Raw genomic sequence first — 26,298 nt, forward strand, 5'->3', positions numbered from 1 at the left:
AAACGTTAAATAGGCTATGGTGGCACTCTCTACCACTCCCGCGCTGAGGAAGAGCCCCCCACCGCCGCATCCCAACAGCAGAGCCTCTCTACGACACGGCAGCCTCTGTTGTCGGCCCATCAACACGCAGCAAAGCGCTCCTCCCCCGCCACTACAGTACACCCCGGCATCCCCCACAACACCACCGACCACAGTAGCAGTACCTCAGCGGCTCCCACCTCCGAGACCTCTGCAAACCGCGGCACGCCATGTGTCCCTGTCCCAGCGGCCCCATCCCTGGGCTGCACGAGCTGCGCAGCACACACCGACCTGAGCACGGTGAAGCCTGCAGGCTCCGCCACTGGGCACGAGCCGCAGACCACAGCAATGTGCACGCCCACAATGCGTGCGCGGCTCTCCCACCCCTCCCCATTCAAGCAGCAAGCTGCCCATTGTATTCTTGTGGGTTTTTTTCTATTTCTTTCTTTATGCGTTTTATTATAGCGCAGACTTTACCCGAAGGTGTCAGAGCGCTTTACAAAAGGAACAGAACTGATTTAAGAGAACAATACAAGTGAACAAATTTCAAAAGTTACATTACATGAGGCAAAAGTGACATGTGTGCAGGTTACAAAAGCGTACAAAGTATAAGTAGAGATATAATGCTGCAATACATGGAGGACGCTCAAACACAAGAAGACACGTTACATAGGCAATGGTGGCACTTGTGCAAGTATCGAAAGCAAACAAAAAGTACGAGGTAGCAAACTGTGAACGCGCTTCCCACGAGCAGATTCTGGTCTGTGAACGTGCTTCACATGAACAGCTTTTGCACGTTCATTGAATTAGAGTGCTCCTCTCTGGAAGACCTGCTGTGTTAATTATAGGTCCTTTCCGGGAGAGGTGATATTAGTTAGCAGCGTGGGGCGCCTGTCGGCATGCTGTGATCATGACTTTCTTTATTTGCTTAAAGGCCCTGCGCGATTAGTTTGTAAAAGCCTGTACAATTCGCATGTCACAATACATCCTGGATGGATGAACGGCCGACATATTTGAGTGACCGTATATTAGGTAATTGTAATAATTGAATGTGGACACGTCCCACACACACAATATTTCTCACTTGCACACACACAAAGTCTCTCTCACACACACACTCAAACACAATATTTCCGATGTAAACACTTGCAATCTCTTCCACACAGTCTCTCGCACACACACATACAACCTGTCTCTCTCTCTATTGTGCACACACGTACCATCTGACATAAAGGCACACACACAAAATCTCTCTCTCGCACACACACACGTACACAATCTCTCTCACACGCGCACATAATCTGTCTGTTACACACACAACCCCTCTCACAATCTGCCCCCCCTCTCTCATACACACACACAGTACAGAGGTGACAATCATATTTACCAACGAGAAGCCTGCCTGAAGGAGACAGGTGTCGGGGGGTTGCTCGAGAAGACACAACCAGGATAAGACATCACACACACACTCTCTCAGCTGTTATTAAGAGGAGCAGTCACGGGTGAAGGGACGCTATCGGCACCTGCCGCGCGTCACAAGAGAGGGTTTAATTCAGGTTTATTCACACATTCAAGGAAAGATGAGATGAGGGGGTGCATACTGCAGACACGAGAAAAATGTGCACAGACATGTCTGCACGCCTATGATTACATATTGAACATACGTGTGTGTGTATATAATATCCAATGCATAACTATGTTAAACTGCCTCTCTACAACCACATATAAATGTTAATCTATACATATCTAAATAAGCATAGATTATGCAGCCCCATATCATGGAAATAAACGCCCTCTTCATTGCCGTTACTGCCCGGTTCTCACTGCTCTCAAGAACAGGTTCAAGCTTTGGTTGTTTTAGAATGTCTATACTTCTCAGCAGCAGCGCCGAGAGTCCCCACCAGGATGAGTTCTGCTATACCACGTGTCCGTAATAAATAAATAAAGATGTATGTGTGTTCGTGAATATACTATATGTATATATTAATTGTAAATACATGTGGGTACATATATATATATTATCGCTCCAAAAGTTGTCCACCTTTAAGTAGCACACGAGCAGCAGCTTGATTTATGTGTAGGTAGGGACGGGGATCCGCTTGCAGATGACGCTCCGTAATGGATCTGCCTGACGCGTTTCGAAGCTCCATATGCTTCTCTTCAGAGGCTTTAACTGAGGCGGTGTGCGCAACCGCGGACCCACTTCACCATTTTTGTTCACATTTTTTTTAAATTGTTAAAAGCCTGTACCTAATTTTAAGACACCGCTGTCACTATAATATTGTTTTTAAGTCGGCTGGTATTCAGAATATATATGTGTTTGTGTTTGCGTGTGTGTAATGCACAAACAGAATAAAATATGTAATAAAAATAGTAATTTTCTCCGTGAGCACACACAGCTCGTCACAGCTGCACCCCTCAATGCGCGCAGGATCGGGGTTTGTGGGTCCCCGAATGTCCGCCGAGAAATCCAGGTTTCTACTTTTTAGAAGCTGTCAGGTTACTGAAACAGTAATTGGGTTTCAATTACTATTGCAAGTCATGCCATTTCATGTCTGCATCATTTCTAAAAAAGAGAAACATAACCTTGTTTTGATTCACCTCTCCACCATTATTCCAGGCGGCCTCTAGAGTAGCGATATGCCTATTATATTAACAGGACCAACCAATGCTTGACACAACATTGCAAAGTTGGATTTCAACATGTTAAGCAGAACCTATCCCAAAGAAAGACCTTCCTTCAGCCAAGCACAATTTTATCATGATCAAATGCTTTTCTAAAGAAAAAAAAAACTAAACAATTGCTAAGAGCGTGAAATATTCTGTCGCCCTCACTCTATCTATCTATCTCTCGCCCTCACTCTATCTATCACCCTCACTCTATCTATCTATCGCCCTCACTCTATCTATCTATCACCCTCACTCTATCTATCTATTGCCCTCACTCTATCTATCTATCGCCCTCACTCTATCTATCGCCCTCACTCTATCTGTCTATTGCCCTCACAGTGTCTATCGCCTTCACTCTATCTATCTATCGCCTTCACTTTATCTCTCTATCGCCCTCACTCTATCACACTCACTCTATCGCCCTCCCTCTATTGCCCTCACATTATCTATCTATCTATCTATCTATCTATCTATCTATCTATCTATCTATCTATCTATCTATCTATCTATCTATCTATCTATCTATCTATCTATCTATCTATCTATCTATCTATCTATCTATCTATCTATCCATCTATCTATCTATCTATCTATCTATCTATCTATCTATCTATCTATCTATCTATCTATCTATCTATCTATCTATCTATCTATCTATCTATCTCCCTCACTCACTCTATCTATTGCCATCACTCACTATCTATTGCCATCACTCACTATCTATCGCCATCACTCACTCTATCTATCGCCATCACTCACTCTATCTATCGTAATCACTCTATCTATCGATCGCCCTCACTCTATCTGTCTATTTATCTGTCGCCCTCACTCTATCTATCTATCTATCGCCCTCACTCTAATCTATCTATCACCCTCACTCTATCTATGGCCCTCACTCTATCTATCTATCTATCTATCTATCTATCTATCTATCTATCTATCTATCTATCTATCTATCTATCTATCTATCTATGGCCCTCACTCCATCTATGGCCCTCACTCTATCTATGGCCCTCACTCTATCTATGGCTCTCACTCTATCTATCCCCCTCACTCTACCTATCTATCGCCCTCACTCTATCTATCGCCCTCACGCTATCTATCTATCGCCCTCACTCTATCTATCACACTTACTCTATCTATCTATTGCATCACCACAGCATCACTCAGCACCACCACAGCATCACTCAGGGGCACCACAACACCACTATGCACTACCACAGCATCACTAATCGCCACAGCACCACTCGTCGCCACCACAACATCACTCAGCGCCACCACAGCATCAATCTGTGCAACCATTCAACAACAACTGGTTCAAATATGTTCTCTCAATGTTTCAAGCTTTATTACAAATTTCACAAAAAGATGTTAATATTTCACTTCTGTTCTTGGATTTTCGTCACAATAAAATACACAGAACATAATCTTCACAAAAGTTATTTACAAAAGTTTAAGCTATTGCCATTACAAATGACAATAACTTTTATTTAAGTATTAATTATTTAAAAAAAATAAAAGCCATTGTTATTTGTAATATCAATACATCTAAGTCACTTAAATACAACACATATTGCAGTACAAATGCTATAGGTGTCACATTTGCGAAAGTTAAAACTATTGGTATTGTAAATGGCAAAGCTATTAATTTCGCTATTTTCAAAACCAAGACATAAATAAAAAAAGTGTGTTTTACAGTACCAATAGCTCAAACTTTCCTAATGCGAGACCTATTGCATTGCAAATGCTTGTTTCCCTTCTGTTGCTCTGGGTCAAAGTCTGATGATACAAAGTGAGTCCAGACACCCTCCCACCCCCCACAAGAGTGTTGGTGCCGACAACCCACAACCGCTGACACCAATTAAGCGCTGGTCAGATTACTAAATTAATACATTTGGCGTGTTTGACTTTTTCAGAACTTACATACTAAGAAATTGTGATATGCCATGTAGCTTCTAAGGATTGCTCAGCTGGCTAATGCACCTTCAACTGCATAGTGCTGGATGCAAGCTGTAGGTGCCGCCCCCACTCGGCTACCAGTAATTGTTCTTCTCATGAGATTGATTGCATGCATCCCTTTGCCTGTGGGTGACAGTGTAGTTGTTCCTCAGCGCTTGCAGACTTTGAAACTTCATTCTGTATAAAAGATCATTAACTATTTTAAACAAGCATTTGCAATGCAATAGGTCTCGCATTATTAAAGTTTGAGCTATTGGGATTGCTAAATAATGCAACACCAATAGCTCAAACTTTAATAATGCGAGACCTATTGCATTGCAAATGCTTGTTTATATGGTTAGAGAAACAGAAACATCTCTGGACTTTGTCCATGTGGTAAATTATGCAAGTTTTTCTAAAACCTGACATTCCTGTTTTGACTTCCTCACATATAGGAACATGCTGGTACGGTAGATGAATCAAGCAATTATTTCTTTATTTCATTTGGAGTGTAGGTGTGCCCTGATGCATCTTTTTCAATAATTGTGTGGGCTCGCAAAAAAAACCAAAGGATTGTATGTTTTTCTTCTTAAAGCATTTTAAAATAATGAGAGCAGTCTGGTTAATGATGCGGAATGTTAGAGTTACAGGTAAATGTGTTTAGCTTAACATGTTCTGTAGATTCCACAAAAAATGTTAATGGTAAATAATGAGAAACATATTCCAATATTCAGAGTTTTGTTGGAAATTTCAGAACGTGGTCAATTTTAACATTATGTAATTAGGTCAATTTCTTACTTGTGCTTTCAGAAATATAAAAGATCTTCAAAGATGTTTCATGCAAGAGACAAAGAGCAGACAAAATCAAGCGGACACTATGGCTTCTACTTCATCAAGTGAAACAGCTAACATTGAGGAAAGGTTAAAAGCGGTAGGAGAAAATACGTATAGCTAATTTATTGAAAATGTTTAGAACTAAAAAGGGCTATTATTGAAATCTGTAGAATGGTTGTTGCTGTATTTATGGAAAGCCTAGTGGGAGTCTATGTTCTTTCTTTGTTTTTGTTTCGTATTAATAAAAAGTCAATGAAGAAATATAAAAAAAGGTTGCAAGATGTTATGGTAATTATGTATGAAGGAAAACACGAAACATCCCTACTTGCACCATCAATTTAATGGTACTACTAAAATAGGAAAATTCGGGTTAGCGGTAGCCCTAATAAGTTATACCTTTTTCGTTTATACTTGTTTTCATATGAGGAAGAAAACAAAGCAATACATTGCATTTCATGCATTATATTCCCGAGAAGATATCTTCATTGTCATTTTTAACATTAGCTGCAGATAAAAACAATTCATAGAGGTTGTTAAGTACAGTAACTCTTCCACACTGGGGGTACAACTGTACGTGTGAAGCACACTGTTTAATAAAGAACATCATCTGTACTTACAGACAAAGGGAATATTACAAAAAAGTCATATGAATGTTAACACAAGGTTTTGCTGGACCCTGTAGGAAGTGCACGCCAATCTACATTTCTTTGGAGAAAAAATGAGGACTCCACTATGTTGTTCTGAAAAAATATAGTCCTGAGAGGTGGACATTTGAGAAACGATGTGATATTGTAATGGTAGTCTATTCAAATAGACCTACTTTGTTCTCTGGATTTATTAAAAATCTTTTATAGGTCCTCCTTTTAAAAATAATCTAAGTAGTGTGGTTCGAACCAGGGGCAGATTACCAGGTCTTTATCAGACATAGTCCAAAAAGCTGTGATTAAGGTAAATTAAAATGAATCAAAATGAAGAAAGATGCATTTGAAAACATGAGAATTTAAGTGCCTCCTACCTTAATGAGGTTTAAGGAGGTGCTCTTGGTTCTGTGAGAAGAAGAAAGTAAACACTTGAAAAGAAATGAGTTCAGTGCTAGCAGGTGCTTCTGTTCAGTACAATGCATAAAAAACATCATTGGGTAACTGGATACCACGTGAGGCATAATTAACTTCCGGTAGTAATACTGGAAAAGTAATCTTAAAGCAAATCCAGTGTCTTGAGGGTGCTGGTGTGCTTGTTGCACCCTGTAGGTGAGCTTGTAGAACTCCCGAATGGTGGAACGGATCTGCTTAAGTCAGCCTTCTTGTGCTAATGTGCATCGTGATGGGACTCATCCTCTCTTCTCTGGGTGAACTCTTAATAGGCATTCAACTTGTCTGTACTATTTTCCTTATATAAATACAATTATCAAAGAAAACAAATGTGTTTCTTATTAGGAGCACAAATAACCTGTCTTCCCTTAATTTAGTAGTCCTAATTTGTTTCTTCATATTTAGAAAAGTGGTAATCATGCTAAATGTCTTTTTGCATACTTATCTTCTATCAAACAGGTTTTTGGTGCATCTAAGAATGTCCACTTTTGAATGGAAGTGATTTTATGACTATAATCCTGAAAGCACAGAGTAGGCACAAGGTAGCCACATTTAGATGTATGCCAATTGTCTAATTTCAAGTTACCATCAATAAGTGCGCAATCCTCTTGTTAAAATTGTTGGTTTATGTTTGTTTAACCCCTTCCACGCTGATGACGAGCTGGGCTCGTCATGGCGTAGCCTCCTCGCACGCTGACGACGAGCCCAGCTCGTCATGTAAAGTGCGTTTTCGCAAATCTCAGCGTGCGAGCAGAATAACGCTAGCGCGCATGGTGTTAACTAATGCACTGCTCATGACTTTGGAAAATACAAATAAAATACAAACTTTACAGGTTAAAAGAGTGACACACCTATAGCCTGACCAAAATGAAATGCTTACTTTACATGTCATTAGTTAAAACAATGCACCTTCTTGCATGGTTAGACCTGAGCTGCTGGGAAAATACCAATACAATGAATATGCTCCAGCAGATCATTTACATTACTCACTCACATCGTGCTGAACTACACAAAACACCGACAAGGTTTAAAAATTTAGACTGGATAGAGTTCATTATCTAAGAGTTAGTTGGATAGAAGACACTCATGCTCAACAACAAACAGTAGAAAAGCTCACAATGACATAAACTTATATCAAGTACATAAAAAGTAAAGTTGCATTCCCCCTTACAGGCTTACAGAACGTATAGAAGTCCAAATTGTCTATTATTTGAAAAGAAGGGGTTTAACCTCTTCCTGAAACTTGTCTATGGATGTCCAACATATATGCAGAGGTGGGGAGGGCAGATCCATGTTGGAGTTTCAAAATCTATTTATATATAATGAATCTGAAAAATGCTCACAAACTATTCAATGGTATAAGTGAGAATCTGCTGTGGGTCCTTCCCTACTGAATATTTTATTTTATATCATTTTAAATTCTAAAAATAACTCCAGAACAATCTTTAAAATAGTGAAGGACATGACTGTTCCCGAATGTACACAGTCCAAAATTATGCCAACCCAAGCTTTGTGTGATAGCTTAGCAATTTTCTTCATGGAGAAAATAAATAACATCATTGTGTCGTTGACAAAAGCCTGTGGGTTCCAAAATGATGAAGGATATGACTATCTACACTTTCCACATACCTCCTACGGTAACACCTTAAATACAGTCCTGTCAGAATTCGACCTGGATATTTTACAATGTGCAAAGGATGGGAACGGGCAGGTGGTTCCAACGTTTACAGGAAGGTCAGCACATAGTAATATGTTATTGTTTCTGTTAATATTGTGAACTCATGCTCTACTCCACAGATTGGTGATTTGCTAATGAGTGGCCACAATTCAATCATAGTGAGACTGTATTTATGGGGGCATAAGCAAGTTGAGTCAAGCACTGCTATGAATAACATTGTCCCGTCCCAATGGTACTAGAATTAAATGGAAGGGCGCTAATTCAGGTGAAATGTCTAAAAAAATCGTACAGGCCTGTGGTAATGAAATAGAAGATAGTTTATTGGATAGGACCAAATCAATCAAGATCCTGACCAATTTTGTTACAATCAATTAATCTATCTCTAAACTTTTTATTGTGACGTCATCGAGGAAACAAACACAGGCCAAGGGTTGGTTTGACCATTCTTGTACTGCCTCCTTGAATCGCTTGAAAATAGCCCTATTGCATAAACCAAGGGATAGAGCAGTAGTCCACACCCTAAGAGCTGAATATAATTCTAATTTAAAACGTAGGAAGAAGGAGCTCCAACAGGAGGTGTAGGACAACCTTTCACTTGCTGCAGCAACCACTAATAACAAATGAGTCTGGGACACGGTGAATTCTAAACTCCTTAAAAATGAATCTGTCCCAGATCTTTTAATTCATGTGAGTTGCGAAGAATGGATGGTCTATTTTTCAAGTATTTTTAACTCTAGTTATACATCGTTGGCAGATTTAACAACCCCACACAATTGGCCTATTATTCAGCTTGACATCACTTTGAATGACGTTTTGATAGGTATAAGTGAAAGTAAAGGGGGGAAAGCACCGGGTGCCGACGGTGTTCCTATTGATGTATTTAAATCTATACCAGAACTATTGGGACCTATACACACAAGAGTTTTTAATGCTGCAGTAATTGAGGGTTGCCCTTCTTCATGGAGGGAATCTGTTATTATCCCCATTTATAAAGAGGGTGACAAATCCGAAGCGAAACATTATCGATCAATCTCCCTACTTGGACTCCTCAGTCAAAATAATTAGTAGAGTGTTATTTTTAAGATTGGAGGAGTGGGTCCTGGATAATGATAACTTGGCCCAGGTTCAATATAGTTTTAGAAAAGGGCTAGGTACGTTAGAACAGAGTATTAACTTGGCGCTTTTAGTAGGGAAATACACAAAAGTTAAACAGGGCCGGCTTTTTTTATGTTTTTTAGATTTGAGCAGCGCATTCGATTTGGTGGATCATGGTGTTTTATGGCCTGTCTTGCTCAACCTTGGTGCACCGAAATCCATTATTTACTTTCTAGCTAGGCTGTACGAAAATGTATCAACCAAAGTACGGTACGGCCAGCAGTGTGAATGCACCCCCAATTTTAATGTAAAAAGTGGTATCCGCCAAGGCTGTGTTTTAGCCCCATTGCTTTTTGCTTTGTTCATAAACGAGGTCGATGCAGCTCTTAAAACGATTCAGACGGACTCCCCCTTAGTGGAGGGTAAGGAAGTACCAGTCCTGCTCTATGCGGACGATGCCATGCTTTTATCTAGAACACCGGTAGGCCTCCAGAAGTTAACCAATGGGTTTGCTGCCTTTATTAATAAGAGGAAACTGTTGATAAATAAGACCAAAACTTTCACAATGGTATGCTCACCGAAATATAAATGTCTGAAACCCTTCTATATTGAAGGTAACAAAGTACAAAATGTGGAAACCTTTTGTTATTTAGGTATCTCCTTTTCCTCGGATGGGAAATAGAATCAAGAAATGTCCCATGTTCGGGCAAAATTGAGGAAGAGCATATACAAGTGTTTTTAAATTTGCTACTAACTTGGGGGATCGACGCATCAAAGATATGATTGACATTTACAAAGCAAGATGTATATCAGTTGCACTTTACGGGGCAGGGCTATGGGGATACCAATCATGTGGTGATTTACAATTGGAAGAGAACTCTTTTTTAAAGAAGTGTGGGAGAGCGGGCCGGATAAACAGACGGGAAGGCTGTATATAGTGTGCCAGTTGGATTGCTTTTATTTAACACTTTCAGTCAAGGGTATAGTTTCGGGATTCCACGACTTGGATCTTGCTTCTCTTCTTCGGGTTGGGGCTTCGGGTCTCCTCAGTGTTCACCTGGGGTTAGCCTGTAAGTTGGATGGTCCTTCCCCGGGAGGCTTAGAAGAGAAAAGAAGAACAAGGAGCCGTCAGTTCTTTTTAGGGTTCCCGGTTTCTGTAAGCTTGTCACCATCACCACACTCAGTAGGTGTTTTCTTTACAAGAAGGGTTGGAAAGCAGGAAGATTGGGCTGGGATCCTGAGGAATAATAGGGCCGGTATTGTGTGGGGTAAAAGTGCAGGTTCTAACTAGGTGGATATAGTGCACAGTGATTTTGAGGATGGAAAGATAGTACGACAGTATTGGCAGTATATTGTCTCTACAAGTGCTATGTAGCAATCTGCCTACAGCATTGTCAGAATGCAGTTTACTCGCACTGATGTACATGGGAGAAAGAAAAGGAACATAAACGCTATGCTGCAAACCTAAAACAACAACCCTTCCTTCGATTTAGGAACCACCCGCCACCCTCCTGTATTTGTTCACACCTCCCGCTACCCTACACCCCACTCCCCCGGTACCCAACACTCACCGGCTCTGCTGTAACTCTCCTGAGTTGCTGCCGCTCTTCAGCCACCTCCTGTGGGGACCACTAGTCCTCGCACCACGTCTCGTCTTTTTCGGTCTCTTCCGCGTAAGCTCCTTTCGCGCCTTCTCCGTCTTCGGTCTCTTCCTCCTGCTCCTGACACTTTCGACGTTCCTCTCGGCGTTCTACCCTTCTTCTGGGGTCTTCGCGCCCGTCGTTCGTCTCCTCCCCTGTTTTCAGTTCCTGCGCGGGTCTGCTTCCGGGGTTAGCCCCGCTCTCTTCCTCGGCATTGTGAGGGAGGTCCAGCCGCTGCACAAACAGAGGACATGGGGCCGTTACTGGCTATCCTCTATGCCGGAATCGCGTTGTAGCCTTGTCCAGTAAATGACGGTGCCCCCATGCATGTTGCGGCCTCGGCACTCGACCTATCCTGCTCTGCAATCCCTCACAAGAAGCTTTTATGTCTCCCGGTTTCAGCATCCTCTGAACTTATTATTTGATAGCCATGAGACCGCTCCAGTTTGGAGATCGATATGGTCAAAGGAGGAGACTATTTTTACCAAATCCATTATAAGTGATTGCTTAAGTTTGGATAATTATCTAAAGATACCATGGCTATAATATTTAGCTAAATCTTATGGGGACTTATTTGACCGAACTATCCTGGGAAATTACAATGATTTACCTACTTTGTCAAAACAGGAGTTAAAAAGTACCTTCATGTCCCATAAGAATGACCATAGGTTGGAAATAGCCAGGAAACAAACCACGTATCAGCTTTACCATCAGTATATAGATACGACGGGCTTCCAAGTGTATCTTTCATTTGTCACAAGATCTTCCCATCGCTATGTATTAACTAGAATGAGGTTAGGCCTTGTGGGCCATCTGGTTGCGTTCCCCGCGATGAAACAGCACCCGGCCTCCCCATGCCCCTGAGATGGGATTACAAAACAGAGCACTTTACACTTTCACGCTGGTAACTACAGACCAATCTCTCTTTTACCCTACCCAATTAAAATATTTAAACGAACAGTCAGAAATACCTTGTCTCAGTTCCTGGAATCTAACTTTAGGTTGGACGATGTTCAGTTCAGTTTTCAACCTGGCCATGGAACTGAGACTGCTCTAGTGACCATGTTAGACAATCTTCGTTTGCGGGCAGACAAGCGGCAATCTGGCATTCTTATTTTGCTTGACCTGTCTGCCGCTTTCGACATGGTCAATCATGGTATTCTGCTGAAAAGGTTGGAAGAAGTTGGAGTGTCAGGGACGGCTCTAGAGTGGTTCTGCTCTTATCTCTCTGACAGATGTCAGGCGGTTTTTCTTCCGCTGTATCAGTCTAAGTTTGCCAACATCCACCATGGCGTTCCTCAGGGCTCGGCGATAAGCCCTATTCTTTTTACTATCTACATGAGACCCTTGATTGGTATTATAAAGGCGCATGGTGTAAAATTGGTGAACTATGCCGACGACAACCAACTTTTTTTTTCCCTAGAGGGAAATCAGTTGATTTCTTTGGCAACATTTTCATGACTGCATGCAGGATACTGCCCATTGGTTAAGAATGTATTCACTTCAATTCAATTCAGATAAGACCAAAGTCTTATACTGCCCTGTGGGGAAGGTCCCTCCCCCTTTTCCGGACACTTTTTGGCCTTCTCCAACCACATCTACGCTGGCTCCGGATAAAGTAGTACGTAATCTGGGAGTCATTCTTGATGCCAACTTAACCATGGAAATGCATGTAAATAAGGTGGTGGGGAATTGTTTCTCCCTGATTAAAGCTTTAAGGAAGATCCTCCCGCTGCTGCCAAAGATGGCCAGAGCGTTCGTCGTTGGTAGTATCATTCTTAGTAGACTGGACTACTGTAATGCCCTACTGTTGGAGGCCCCTACATTTTTAATTGAACGCCTCCAAAGAGTTCAAACTGTGGCGGCCAAATTGGCACTGTTGAAATTATGACGCTCGTCAGGCTCATTGGCCCTTGCAGAGCTCCACTGGTTGCCTATAATGCAGAGGGTCCAGTTTAAGTCTCTATGTCAGGTCTTTAAGGCCCTCATGGCCTTGGACCCATACCTCTTGAAGAGACCTTTACAGGGTATACTCCAAGCAGATGTCTTTGCTCTGCCACCTCTTGTTTGGCGAAAGTTCTGAAAATTCGAAGAGCTAAGTCTGGAGGCAGGGCGTTCAGCTCGGCTGCTGCCAAGCTCTGGAACATCCTTCCTTTGGAATTTAGACAGCTCCATGATCTTCTGCAGTTTAGGAAAAATATAAAAACATGGCTGTTTCCCAGAGCTTGACGACTCTGGAACTGCCCTGTTTTGTCTACACCCGCTCACTCCACTGTCTGATGAGGATTCATGTACTATAGCGCTAAGATGCCCTTTGGGTGATAGCTGCACTTTACAAATATCGTATACAATACAATACAATACAATGGACAAGCTTTCTTGTAACCCTAATTTCCATGATACTTGGATTCGAGGATCTAATGGCCATCTTAGCCCTTTAGGAACAGACCTTTTACAATTTAAATCTTGGAATGAAAGAATGATTTTCAATCTTTCAGTATCTCATGCAGCTCATGGTCAAACTGCTTTTCCTGAGATGTATAACTGAGTTTTTCTGTGGAAAGATGCTTGGAAGACATAGAGGAAATCGGTCATACTTCTTGACACCACTCATATTCTTAACCGTCAGCAGTTACATAATTAATTAATGGTGAGTTTTTTGGTTTAAACTCTTTGGTATGCATGATCAATGGGTGACTGACTGGCTAATTACATTTCTCGTTCTCAAACTATCCAAATTATTTTCTAAACTCCACTACATTTAGTAATGTCAACTTGATAAGCTATGTTAGGAAATGGACCTCTTCTGTGCTTTCTGTTCTCGCTTTAACTGAGAGGATTTCTCAATCTAAGTGAATTCAGTTACAGAAAGTGGAGATTCATCAATCATCAATAAAATATATATTTAAAATAAGGGAAATTAGGAAAATGAATACACTGAGTTTGTCCGACTATGTAAGGTGAATATAGTACGAAAAACCTACAAAAAGAAAATCTGGAATGAGGAAACGAAGTACCAAAGAATGGCTGAATTTGCATGTCGCCTCCAACAACGAAGACCAGAGGAGTTCTGGATGATTGTGAACTGCATGGAAAAATATCCAATCCCGGCCAACTGTAACAGAGAGGATGGTTGACTCAATCATATCAAATCATTATACGAGGACCCATATAATGAATCAACAAATTTCCATACAGATCCATACAGAACCTAACAGTCCTCCTTGTGTCAATTAGATTACACCCTGGAACAATTCAAAATATGCATAAAGAAAAGTTGAGCAGATAGCGCCCCAGGATCAAATGGTCTTCCAGATGTCTTCTATAAAGAGTACCCAGATGCCTGACCAAAATCTTTTTGAAGACTATATGCATTCTGTCTCACCACTCAATCCATCTTAGCATCAGGGTGTAGGTAATATTGCAACATATTTATAAAAAAGCACCCCACTGCTAGCCCAATCAGCTACGGGCTAATTTCTTTGCAGGATGTAGAATCAAGCTATTTTGCCAATCTATTACTGAAGAACCTGGAGACCTAGGCCCATAGCAGACATTTTATAACATTTAATGAAAGAGGCTTCCAGGCAGCAACAAGTACCATAGATAATTTGGTTAGTCTAACAATGATAACCCATCAATTAATTTTAAAAAGCATCTTTTTTATTCCTGTTTCGTAGATTTCGCCATGACTTTCTATAGAGTGAACAGAAATGTTCTCTGTAAAAACCTGGAGAATTGGCATATCCCTTCCCATCTCTTGCATGCAATATAGTTTTTATCTATAGGCTCCTGGGTTCAGGTTAAGCTGGGCACAAATTGGACCATCTTACCAAATATTTACACTCACAGAGGCCTTAAGCAAGGCTGTGTCTTCGTGCTGATGCTCTTAAACGTATACCGTGCCTACTTGAGCATTCAACCTGACGTAACCAACTTGCTCCCACCAAGTTTAGGCCAACAGCTACCCACTGTACTGTAGTATGCTGACGTTCTTGTACTGTTACATCAAATGGAGATTAGTCTCCAGAAGCTTTTCTATGTGTTAAACATATGGAAGCAACCTTTAGAAAACAAAAAGTAGTGTTATTCTGGAGAAAACCAATAAACCTGGCTCTTGGTTCCTGGCTGAAAGGTGGTGGAAAGAATCTCTAAATACAAGTACTTGGGTGTATGGCTGAAAGAAAGCGGTGGGCAATTACAGCACCTGAACTCATACACACCAATCATTGGTGTGCAAAACTAGCCAACCTTCATTTACCCCCATACTCAAAGTAGTGAAAGCAAAACTGATTCCAGGTGCAGCATACAGCTTGGAGCCATATCCCAACTAATTTGGACATTTTTTCAATTATATTATTTTTAATATTTGCAAGCTACTGTTAAAACTGACACAACACTCAGCGCTGATTAGGTTAGAATTTGGATTGATGGACCAACAGGTGACTCGGTAAACAGCATTTCTAAAGAATGCATTCAAATTATGCCATGCTTGCAGCCGGGCAATACAGCATGTTGATGTAAAATTATCGCGAGGGAGGGGGGTGATTGGAAGTCATGGGAGATATAGCTAACTTACAGGCGTGGATCTGGAATGTTAACAGGTTGGGGAAGAAGATAAAGCGTAAGCTGGTTCTTCAACATAGTAAGAGGTACTCCCTGGACGTTGTACTAATAAAGGAATCCCACCTGAAAGGGACCAAACGCAAGGTTTTAGATCGTTTTGGATACAGATTAGTGGCCGACTCTGGATATTCAACTGGAACGCGGGGAGTGGGAATCCTGCTCTGTAATGCGCTGCCCCTGGTTGTGTCTCGGACCTGGGTAGATGAGTCGGTGCTGTGCAGCACTGGCGGGTAAATGGGAGAGGCGATTAATTGTATTGTGTTCAATCTACATCCCCCCAGGGCTACACAATGTTATTTTCCCAAGGGTCAGCTCGTTTCTGGTTGCACAACCTCTGGGCATGCTATTAGTTGATCTGGGACCAGAGTGGGCCTGAGGGGGGAGCACGATCTACCGGGATTCTTGACGGCCCTCGGCCTGGTAGACTTGTGGTGGGTGCATAACTCATTTGCATGGCCAAATACATTTTAATCCACGCGCCATGGATCCTTCTCTAGTCTGGATCACCTCCTCACATGAAGCAGTGGGGTGGGAGACTTTTTAAACCCATGACATATGGCAAGGGGCATCTCAGACCATTCCCTAGTGGGGATGATCCTAAGGGGCCCTCTTTTAGACAGGGCTGCATTCCCAAGGATTGACCCCTGGCACCTGCGGGATCCGGTACTAAGAGATAAAACCCAGGAGAGCTCGGAGCTGTATTTTTGGGAAAATAAAGGGACAGTGGACATGCATATAACCTTGTGGGAGGCCAACAAGCCGGTGCAGAGGGGTCAAACTCAGGCTTTAATTGGGGCTAAAAAGAAGGAAGATACTATACAAATCCGGTTGTTAGAGCAAGAGATCACTCGAATGGAGGAGGAGGCATCAGGCAACGACACTGGTGACCTGCCCCACAGGTTTGCACTGGGGCAGAGGGACTTGCAAGCCTTGGCCGAAAATGGAGCGAGAGCATATGCCATGGCTACACAGCATAGCCTATATTATGTAGGCGATAAAGCATCCATACTTCTGGCGTGGTTGGAAAAGCGCATTAGGGAGCGAGTATAGATATAGCAGAAACATTTGCAGCACACCTGGAGGATGTTTATGCACCAGTGTGGACTAGATCCGAAATCGATTGTGAGGAACTACTTAGAGACTTTTTCTTACCCACGCTAACTGAAGAGGCGAGTGAGGCCCTTGAGGCTGACCTAACAGAAAAGGAATTGCGGGGGGCCCTAGGACTTCTCCATTCAGGGAAGGCTTTGGGTCCTGACAGACTCCCTATTGAGATATTACAAATGTCAGGCATCCATAATAATACCACCATTACAGGATTTGTTGCTCGAGGTGAGAGACCAGGGTCAGTTTCCGGCAGACCAGTGGGCAGCCACAGTAGTGGTAATACATAAGGAGGGAAAGCCCCCAGACCAATGTGCCTCATATCGCCCAATTTCCTTGATTAACGTAGAGGCAAATGTGCTGGCCAAGGTTCTGGCAAACAGGTTGGTGCCGGTCATCTCAGAGATTATACACGTGGACCAATCCAGATTTATGCCAAATAGGAGCACCCACCACAATCTTCGGAGGCTGTAGGGAGTGCTCCACATGACGCAGGATCCTGCTTTTCAGCAGACAGCATTGATGGCGCTAGACGCGTTAATGGCGTTTGAAAGTATAGAGTGGCTCTACTTGGTATTGCTTAAGTTGGACTTCGGCCCTCCCTTCTGTAACTGGGTGAAGCTGCTTTACAGTGAACCGCTGGCTCGTGTGCGGGTTAATGGGGCGCTGTTCAGACCCTTTGGGCAGCGGAGAGGCACTAGTCAGGGATGTCCTCTGTCCCCACTGTTGTTCGCCCTTGCCCTAGAGCCGTTGGCGCACAGGATTCGGAAGGACCCAATGATTTGGGGCATGGAGGGACCTGGGGGGTGGGAGGAGCGAATCTCGCTATATGCAGATTACATCCTCCTGTACCTAGCAAGGCCGTACCACTCGATGGCTAGAGTCCTTCATATTTTTTTATTGTTCAGTTGCTACTCAGGATACATGATTAATTGGACAAAATTAGTAATCTTTCCACTATCAGGTCCTCCACCGAGAATACCGACGCAATGTGTGGCCCCAGTGGTGGAGGAGGGATTTATTACCTAGGCATATACATAGTGAGGGATCATGGGACATTCTTGAGGAAGAACCTGGAGCCCCAGATAAATCGGCTGACGTACTTCACTGGCGTGCCCACCCATTATCTCTGATGGGCAGAGCGGCCCTGTTTAAAATGATGGCCCTGCCACGCCTCCTGTACGTCCTCCAAAATACCCCCTGTTCAGTTCCCTCAGCAGTTTTCAAAAAGATAGCACAGGAAGTCTGTGGCAGGGTGGTTCTCCCAGAATAGCGCTCTGTGAATTACAAATGGGAGTGCACGATGGGGGATTGACGGTTCCGCACGTTCGACTCTACTACTGGGCCTCGCAGTTGCTTGTCATAAATGACTGGGTGTACTCCGATGCGCATGAGCCAGCCTATAGAGTGGACAGAACCAACATGCCAAGTGGAAACTGCGAACCACTCTTGTACTCACAAAAGGCTTGATCGTAATGGCCGATGCACACTGGTGCAGTGGTGAGGTGCTGGAGAGAGGCATTTAAATTCCTGTGCTGGACGGAGATATTGACCAGCCGGACTCCGTTGTGGTCCAGGTACACACTGAAAGAAGTAGCCACACAAGGAAAGGGTGGAAACTGATAGGAATCGAGTGCTTGGGTACCGTGTGGAAGGGAAAGGCCCCGATAGCCTTTGAAGATCCAAGGCAGGAATACAATCTAAATCAATCACAGAGATATCATTAACTAAGATTGATGCATGCCCTGTGGCGACATATTCAACAAGGTACCCCCGTTCCTGTCTACTCCTCCCTGGAAGATAGGTTACTACTAGACCCCATCCCTGGAAAGGGGACATCTACAATATATCACAAGTTAATAAATAATGTGCCAGACCCCCTGGTTACCCTGTGTGCGTCCTGGACTGCTGATCTTGGGAGTATAGAGGATGATGATTGGCTAGAGGCAATACAAAGGGCAAGATTTAGATTGGTGCAACTTAAGATTCTGCACCCTACTTACTACTCACGTACACACTTATATAAATGAGGTAAAACTCACACACCGCTATGTGTTGTTAACGAGAGCGGTCTTTTTTTCATATCCTATGGGAATGCCAGGAGATTGCCCGTTTCTGGCAGAAGGTCACAGAAGTGATGTCTAGGGTATCTGGAATGACCGTCCCAATGGACGCCAAAGGGCTACTCCTGAAGGTTAAGGGAGACCTTGACTGGCCTAGAAATATGGTAGTATGGCCAGCCTTGGCAGCAGGAGTTGCTAAAAGAAACATTGCAAGGAGGTGGGGAGCGCCTTCTCCGCCACAGTTGAGAGAGTGGGAAAGGGATCTGGACTGGTGGCAATGTGCAGAGGAAAGAGTGTACAAAAGTATGGGCTGAGTGAAAAAGTGGGAGAAAATATGGCATTCATGGCACCAATACAGAGAAAGGCTGGGGGATGAATAGGACGCATGGGTCATGTTCCGATATAAGATTTGCGGAGGATTAGTGGATGGGCCTTTTTGCCTTTGGTCTATTGATGTTGTTGATGGTTATCTTGTGTCTTTGAAGCCATTGTAAGTATACGAGTCCATGTATATCCCTCGTGCAAATGCAGTGATGTCAAAGCTGTACCATGTGAAACTATATCTAAATCATGTAAAGAATGGTCTTTTGTTTGAGCAATGTTAATAAAAAAATTTGTAATTACGCCATGCTCCCAATTTCAGCCTTAAACTGTACAACTAGGTCCTGCCAACATAAAGAACCAATGGATGACATACATATGGCAACTGAGTTGACCTCATTAGGAGCAGATGCACTGTTGGACCAAGATCTGTCATATGGCTGCTTTAAGGAACTCCTCAATAAACTGGCAAAATGGGATGCCCTTGCAGCAGATAAATTGTGGCCACAGATCTACCTATCTGCAACCTTTGCAGTATATTACATAATTAGATTGATGCAATTACGCTTCAGACTCTTTCCTACCCTTGATTTTCTGCCGAAATGGGTGGTAAAGCCAATCAACAAAGAATGCTGGTTCTGTAATGGCCAAAAGGAAACCTCTGCCCACATAGTACATGTTCCGCCTTACTCAGCGAGCACAGATTACGGTTATGAACCACCTTTAATTAACACAGCATATGCACCTGCCAACAAGCCATCATCTTCTGTCTGCAAGGCAATTATACTCAAGTGGTCACCAGATTTATCAAATATATTATTCATGCTGAAAGGGTTTTAGAGGTGGTGCTGGAAGTCATGTCATATTGATGCTTTTTTTTTAACTAGGGATGAACTAACAAGTACAGGTAAATACTAGGTCCCCAGCATATGGATGTTCTATCCCTGTCAACCTGGGTGCATAGGGGTCAGTCTTTCTAGGCGTATCTCAAATGTATTTTAAATTAACAGCAATTATTGTTTTTGAAAACACATTTTATTGAGGATTTTTTAATGGTTTTGACAGCAACAAAATAATGCATCACCATGCAAAGTGATAAACATACAACAACAAGGCGCAATGCTTCTTGTATAACACCCACCCACCGACCGCCTGCAGGTCCCCTCACCATAGAAGGAGGTAAGTTCCAAAGTAATGCGAGACACAGTGTCAGTGGTTCAGACCACCATAGGTTTTAATTTCCGGATCTAGTCCGGATCTGTGTGTATCAGGTTGCGCAGTGATGACCTCTCTTTAGTTTGCCCACTGCTACCAGATTTTGTACATATTTGTGAGGCATCACCGGGCATCCTCTATTCAGGCACCAGTCTGAGCCCTGCATCCACTCTGCGACTTGGGGCAGTGTGGTATCTTTATAGTGGCGTGCAATATTGCTTTTAGCCACGGTCAGACCTAGCCAGAGAAAGATGGTTGTGTATCAGTCGTCCTCAAATTCCGCCATATATATATATATATAGGAGGAGGATCAACCTAGGATCCCATGAAAAGGGTAACCTCATTACTTGGCTCAGACAGGCCAGAATTTGAATCCAGTATGCTTTTACTGCAGCATATCCCCACATCTTATGCATGAATGTACCCTCAGACACAGCACATCGGTGAAAAGAGGGGGAGGCTATATAACATGAACTGCAATTTATCATTAATATTTACACTTAGAGAACTTTAAATTTTGCACAAAGAATTCATATGCATCTCAGGATTAGATATAAACTTGATATGGTACCGTATGTACGTGTGGACAAACTGGCCTTCAACTTTAAATAAGATGACAGGTTGCCAATGACGTGTTTTGCAATCTTTAGCTATTTTGGACTTACATTGTTTATGTACTTGTTCTGTACGTATATTTATAATATCAACTGTTTTATAATAAATGGGTTTAATTAACTAATAAAAAATACACTCAACTCAACGTTTAGACCTGAAGCACAAATAATTTTTCAGTTTGTACATTTGCCTTCTCCCAGGAAATACCTGAGTGATTTACATCTAAGTCAGGTGTAAAATATATATACTCCGTCAAAAATCCTTTGTGAGTGAGGCCATCTATGAGTTAAAGTTTTGATAAATTAATATATGCTTTCTTTTTTCCTAGGATTATGAGAGAAAGAAGCTTTTAGCTACCAAAGGTAAAAACATGTTATATATTCTATTTATTCCAGTATTCATCATTGGTATGTTGCCGCAGTCATGACAGTATTGTTCTTAGATTTGTGGGCTGCAAACAGTCAATCCTAAAATCAGTTATGATCAAATGGTCTTACATAATATGAACGGAAAGCATACAGGAATTTTGTCTATTTCATTTTTGAAAAAAATGATTTGCTGTTACAAGTGATTCATAAAATAAAATTGCAATAAAAATCAAACAAAGTGCCTTAGATTTTTAACCTCTTCACCGCGGCTCGAATTCGGCCGTGGCGCGGGGGGCGGTTGCGAGCGCAGCGCTCCCTTACTCATGATGGCTCCACGCCGTCATGAGTCACGGTCAGCAGGTGCTCATGACGTCGTGGCGCCATCATGACCCCGCCCACTCACGAATTCGCCCGCACAGGAGGGGAATTAGTACCGACATGAGCACACGTCGCCTGTGGCTCATGAGGGCGGGGAGCTGTCATGAGCACGGAAGCGGTTAATCAGTATCTATAAATAACACACATGGGAAGGGGGTTGGAGAGATTATGTGAAACCGAGAACGAAAAGAGATGTATGCATAGGGAGTAAGTGACTGGTAAAAGAAAATAATTATTAACCAACTCAGATTCAATACAGAAATTTTTGTAGCGAATGTAAAGCTATTTAAGACTTTGTCATCCATCTAGTTCATCCACATCTTTGTCAAAATGAATAACATGTTATACTATTGTAAATTTAACATCAAATCAACTCAGTGTTCAGAAGTCAGAATTTTCTGCTTTTCTAATGTTTCATATACATTATGTTCATATCAATGCATTCATAATCCTAAACAGTTCCTAGAATATTCAAGAACTCAATAAAAGCCACAAATTAAGGGCCAAATTATCAAGAACAGCGATAAAATTATCGCCGCTTTAGAGGCAGGGAACTGCAGCTAAAGCTGCTATAAGGGGCTTAATAATATGCCCTTGTGAATTCCCAAAGAAGCCCAGATTCTGGTGTGAACATCATAATTAGGACAACATTAACATTTTCAACTCAAACACAGAAATCCTCCAGTTATAGATAGCAGCGTTAACTATAACTTGCGCCACACCATGCATTGCTTATGACCTCACATATTACAACACTGATTACATTTTCTATGACATCATTTATGACATCACTGATGACATCTCGAATGACATAATTGATGACATCACAGATGACATCATCTAAGCTTCTTTTGTGCACATTACTTTTAAACTATCAATTATACACAAACTGGCGGTGAGGGTGGCAAGCAAAGTGAGCACAGGTGTCTTTTTCTGGGATACTTATTCTCAAAGTTCTGATCACGCCCTACTTTATGTGGTCCCACCGCCACTGGGCCACCAACAGTAAGTACAATCTATACAAAAGGAGCCTGTGATTCATCAAAATAATGATAGTGTTCCAAGCAATGTGCTCATATATCGTCTATTCTCTGTGTATCCAACCAAGAAAATTCCAAGGGAGTCTTGTTTAATTGGAAAGCCAATCCCGCATTTATTATTCAATCCAATTTTTCAACACAAAGGTACTTTATCCAATTTATCCAGCCAACGCGTTTCGCCCTACACATAATCAGAGCTCTAAATTGAAAACAAGCCAGTCAATAATCGTTTTTTCACATACCATAACATAAGTTTTAAATCAGTCACTATGAATATATTTGTTCTGACTCCCTACCTATATCCAATCTTAGAAATCTAGAAGGTCTAAAACGTATACTTTGTATATGATGTAAATTCGATGAAGCAATTATAATGGTCAAAATGGGGACATTGGGTTCTATGTTTTGGAACCAGCAACTGTATTGCTTTAAACTCATGAATAAGCATGTCTTTTTGTTTTTTAGATTGGATATAGCGTGTTGGCTAAGGCAAATATAACTTGTGCCCTCTCTGTGGTCTGCTAACTACTGCATATATTACATCGCTCATGACATGTTCTATGGCATCATTGATATCACTGCAATATTTGTGATTAAATCATTGATGTCAAAACTGTGCAAGGCCGGGATGCAAGGCAAAGCTGCCTTATGGTACTAATTATAGTTACATGAAAGGGAAACAGCCATAACAAAGCATGCGTTGCATCGCATGCCTTTACAACGTGGTCATTGCAATCACTGTGTTGTTGCAACGCGAACCATTACATCGCAAGTCGTTTCAACGACTTGCTGTAGGGGGTGCACTGGTGTTGGATTTAGAATCTAACACCTTCCCTACTGTTGCACAAACTGGAGTAGAAATAGTAAATTATACTATTCCTAAGTCCAGCGAGCCCCCTACAGCAAGTCGTTGAAATGACTTGCGATGTTATAGTTTGCGTTGTAACAACACAGTCGTTGTAACGACTGCGTTGTAAAGGTATGCCATATAACGCATGCAAAGTAAAAAGTGTATATTCATTTGAGATAACCATAAATGGTGAATTTCAGTGGTTTTGTTCATTCAAATGGTACTTTTTAACTGGTATTTTCACCTCACTTTTTATTTCAATGAACATATATATATATGTTTGGCAAATATCATTAATGAAGTTATTTCAGAAGTTGCAGTGGCTTCATCTAGGGGTCAATAACATAAATGAAGTAGGAGAACATGCACAACTTTTCTTTCTGTAATATTCAATGTACTCCATTTGTAGCGTGCTCAAGGGGTACTACTCTCTGACCAGAGAGTGTAATGTCCAATCGCAATGTAACGTTCCCTGGTAGGGCCCGTTCTCCTTAGCACTTCCAAATCCCCATTTCTCTGGGTTGATTAGTTTTCACATTTTTAACATAGATGAAACACAGGGTCTTTTTCAGTCAATAGATGGTGTTTTAATCATTACATGTCTTATTTTGATTTAGTTCATCTCATTGCTTGGTATCAGCAATCATAAGCAAATCCATTATATTGTTCAATACAATCCTCTTTCCTTTACTTCAGCCCGATATATTTCGGGCAGCGAGCACTTCATCAGGGGATAGTTAGACCTCTAACTATGTTCAAAATTTGAAAACTAATCAACCCCGAGATATGGGCATTTGGCAGTGCTAACAGGGACGGACCTTACCAGGGAACTCTACATTGCGAGTAATCTAGGGGTCAACATATCAACATATATAAATCAGGCCTATTGTTTTTGTCAAAAAATCACTGATATTTGTAATCAAAGCTAGGGCCATATGCATCAACACATTTTCCCATAGACACAGAATGGGCAAAACCCTTTGATGCATCTGGCCCATAATCATTAATTCACACATTGCTATGTTATTTCACCATATGTTAGGGCAACTGACCCTCTCAAACTATTTTTCCAGTTAGCAGGACAGCACCAGGGATAGCCCTATGGACCTTATTTGTCAGATGAATGAGTCTGGTAGAATTGTCTGAGCATCGTCTTTCTGGGATGACGAGGAATTGGTCAGGGTCAATCAAGCCCTGCATGTAGGTGTTAAGTCATTATGCTCATGAACAGTTTGGCATCAATATTGATAATCGAGATGGGCAGGTATGAGCCTCATTGTGAGTGGTCTTTATTGGTTTTGGTATCACTGAGATTGTGGCGGTAAGCATGGTATGTGTCAGAGAGTCCCTTTCTAAGAACGAGTTATAAAGGTCAGTGAGGATTGGAGCCAGCCTATGACAAAATGTTTTGTAGAAATAGGGTGTGTCCCCTTCGGGTTTTGGCAACTTATTAGGTTTTAGTCCAGCTATAGCAGATATGACCTCCTTCTTTGTAATCAGTGCATCTAATGAGTCTGCTTTAGTAGTTGGGAAGTTACGGAAATTAGCTTGTGGGTTTAGGCAATTGTCTGGAAGAGGTCAATCTGGCTCAGGCTGCCGTTAGGTATCTCCAGATCCTGGGGACACTGGTACGCTTAAGTATCTGTTCATAATCTTTGACTGCCAGCTTGAGTTTGAAGTGCTGGTCTCTCTTTTCCTTAATGTCATTGGCTGCTATGGCTGTCAACTCCAGCTGAAGCACAGCTTTTAAAGTGTCCCACAATGTGGTGTGAGAGAACTCCCCTGTATCATTTTCTGATATAAGGCGTGGGATTGCAGTTTCAATGGTTGTCTTCCCTAGGAGAGCATCCCTTAGCCTCCAAGGACCTAACATCCATTGACATTTTGATAAGCCTATGTCTAGGGAGATTGGTGCATTGTCAGACATATCGATGGTCACTCTTCCCTCAAGTAGTGTCTGTGTCTCCAGAAAGTGATTGAGTTGGACTACGTTTTATGTGTTGTCGAAAAATAGGTATAATCTGAACTGGTGGGATTGAGTTTCCTCCAGATATCTATCAAGCCTACATCTTTCATCCATTCCAGTTCCTTTACTGTAAGAGCACCTTATGATCTGTCCCTACCTCCTTTGCTCATTACTCATTATGATGTTAAGGTCCCACACCCAATTAATACCTTTATATTGGGGTTCTGAAGAATGTCTTCTAATGACAGGGTCAGAAACGGTTATTAACCTGTAAAAGGGGCGTATAAACTAGCCACTGTGAATCCCTCACCTTCATCCTGCACCTAAGGGCCAAAATCATTTCTCAAATTTCACAGATCCTGTCCCCCACTTTGCCAGTGTATCTGGAAGAGATTAGTACACCTACCCCCTCATTTATTTTGTCGGACCCAAGGAGAAGTTTTGCCTGGGAAACCACTTGGATTGGACTCTATGCCAATCTTTGACTATAAGGTGTGTCTCCTGAATCAGGCAGATGTCACAATTAGTCTCTGGATGCATGGACAACACTGCTTGGCATTTCCCTGGGTTGTTTGATCCCCTAAAATGCCTATTTGAACCAGCCCCATGTGCAAGTCTAACCGTCAGCAATATATGCTGACCAGAGGCTTTCTCTCATGCTGTCCCTGGAGATTTGACCTCTGTATAAGTGGGTATTCCTAATTTGTTTCATCATCAATTGACATTTCGATTAATCAAATCCCCCTCCAGCAAACAAGTCAAACATTGAAACAAGTACAGAGGACTAA

At 42.0% G+C, this 26,298-nt stretch overlaps 1 protein-coding gene across 1 annotated transcript in view; it reads left to right on the forward strand.

Annotated features, from left to right (window-relative positions):
• Window positions 1–26,298, forward strand: part of LOC147702954 (protein bicaudal C homolog 1-A-like) — a 344,675-nt gene that overhangs the window by 272,047 nt on the left and 46,330 nt on the right. Inside the window, exons 14-15 of the mRNA XM_086931525.1 lie at window positions 5,437–5,557; window positions 21,237–21,270. Of these exons, the coding sequence (XP_086787651.1) occupies window positions 5,437–5,557; window positions 21,237–21,270 (155 nt within the window). The remainder of the gene's footprint in view (window positions 1–5,436; window positions 5,558–21,236; window positions 21,271–26,298) is intronic.

Source organism: Lissotriton vulgaris, chromosome 7 (assembly GCF_964263255.1).
Source record: "Lissotriton vulgaris chromosome 7, aLisVul1.2, whole genome shotgun sequence".
In the NCBI taxonomy this organism is placed as follows: domain Eukaryota; kingdom Metazoa; phylum Chordata; class Amphibia; order Caudata; family Salamandridae; genus Lissotriton; species Lissotriton vulgaris.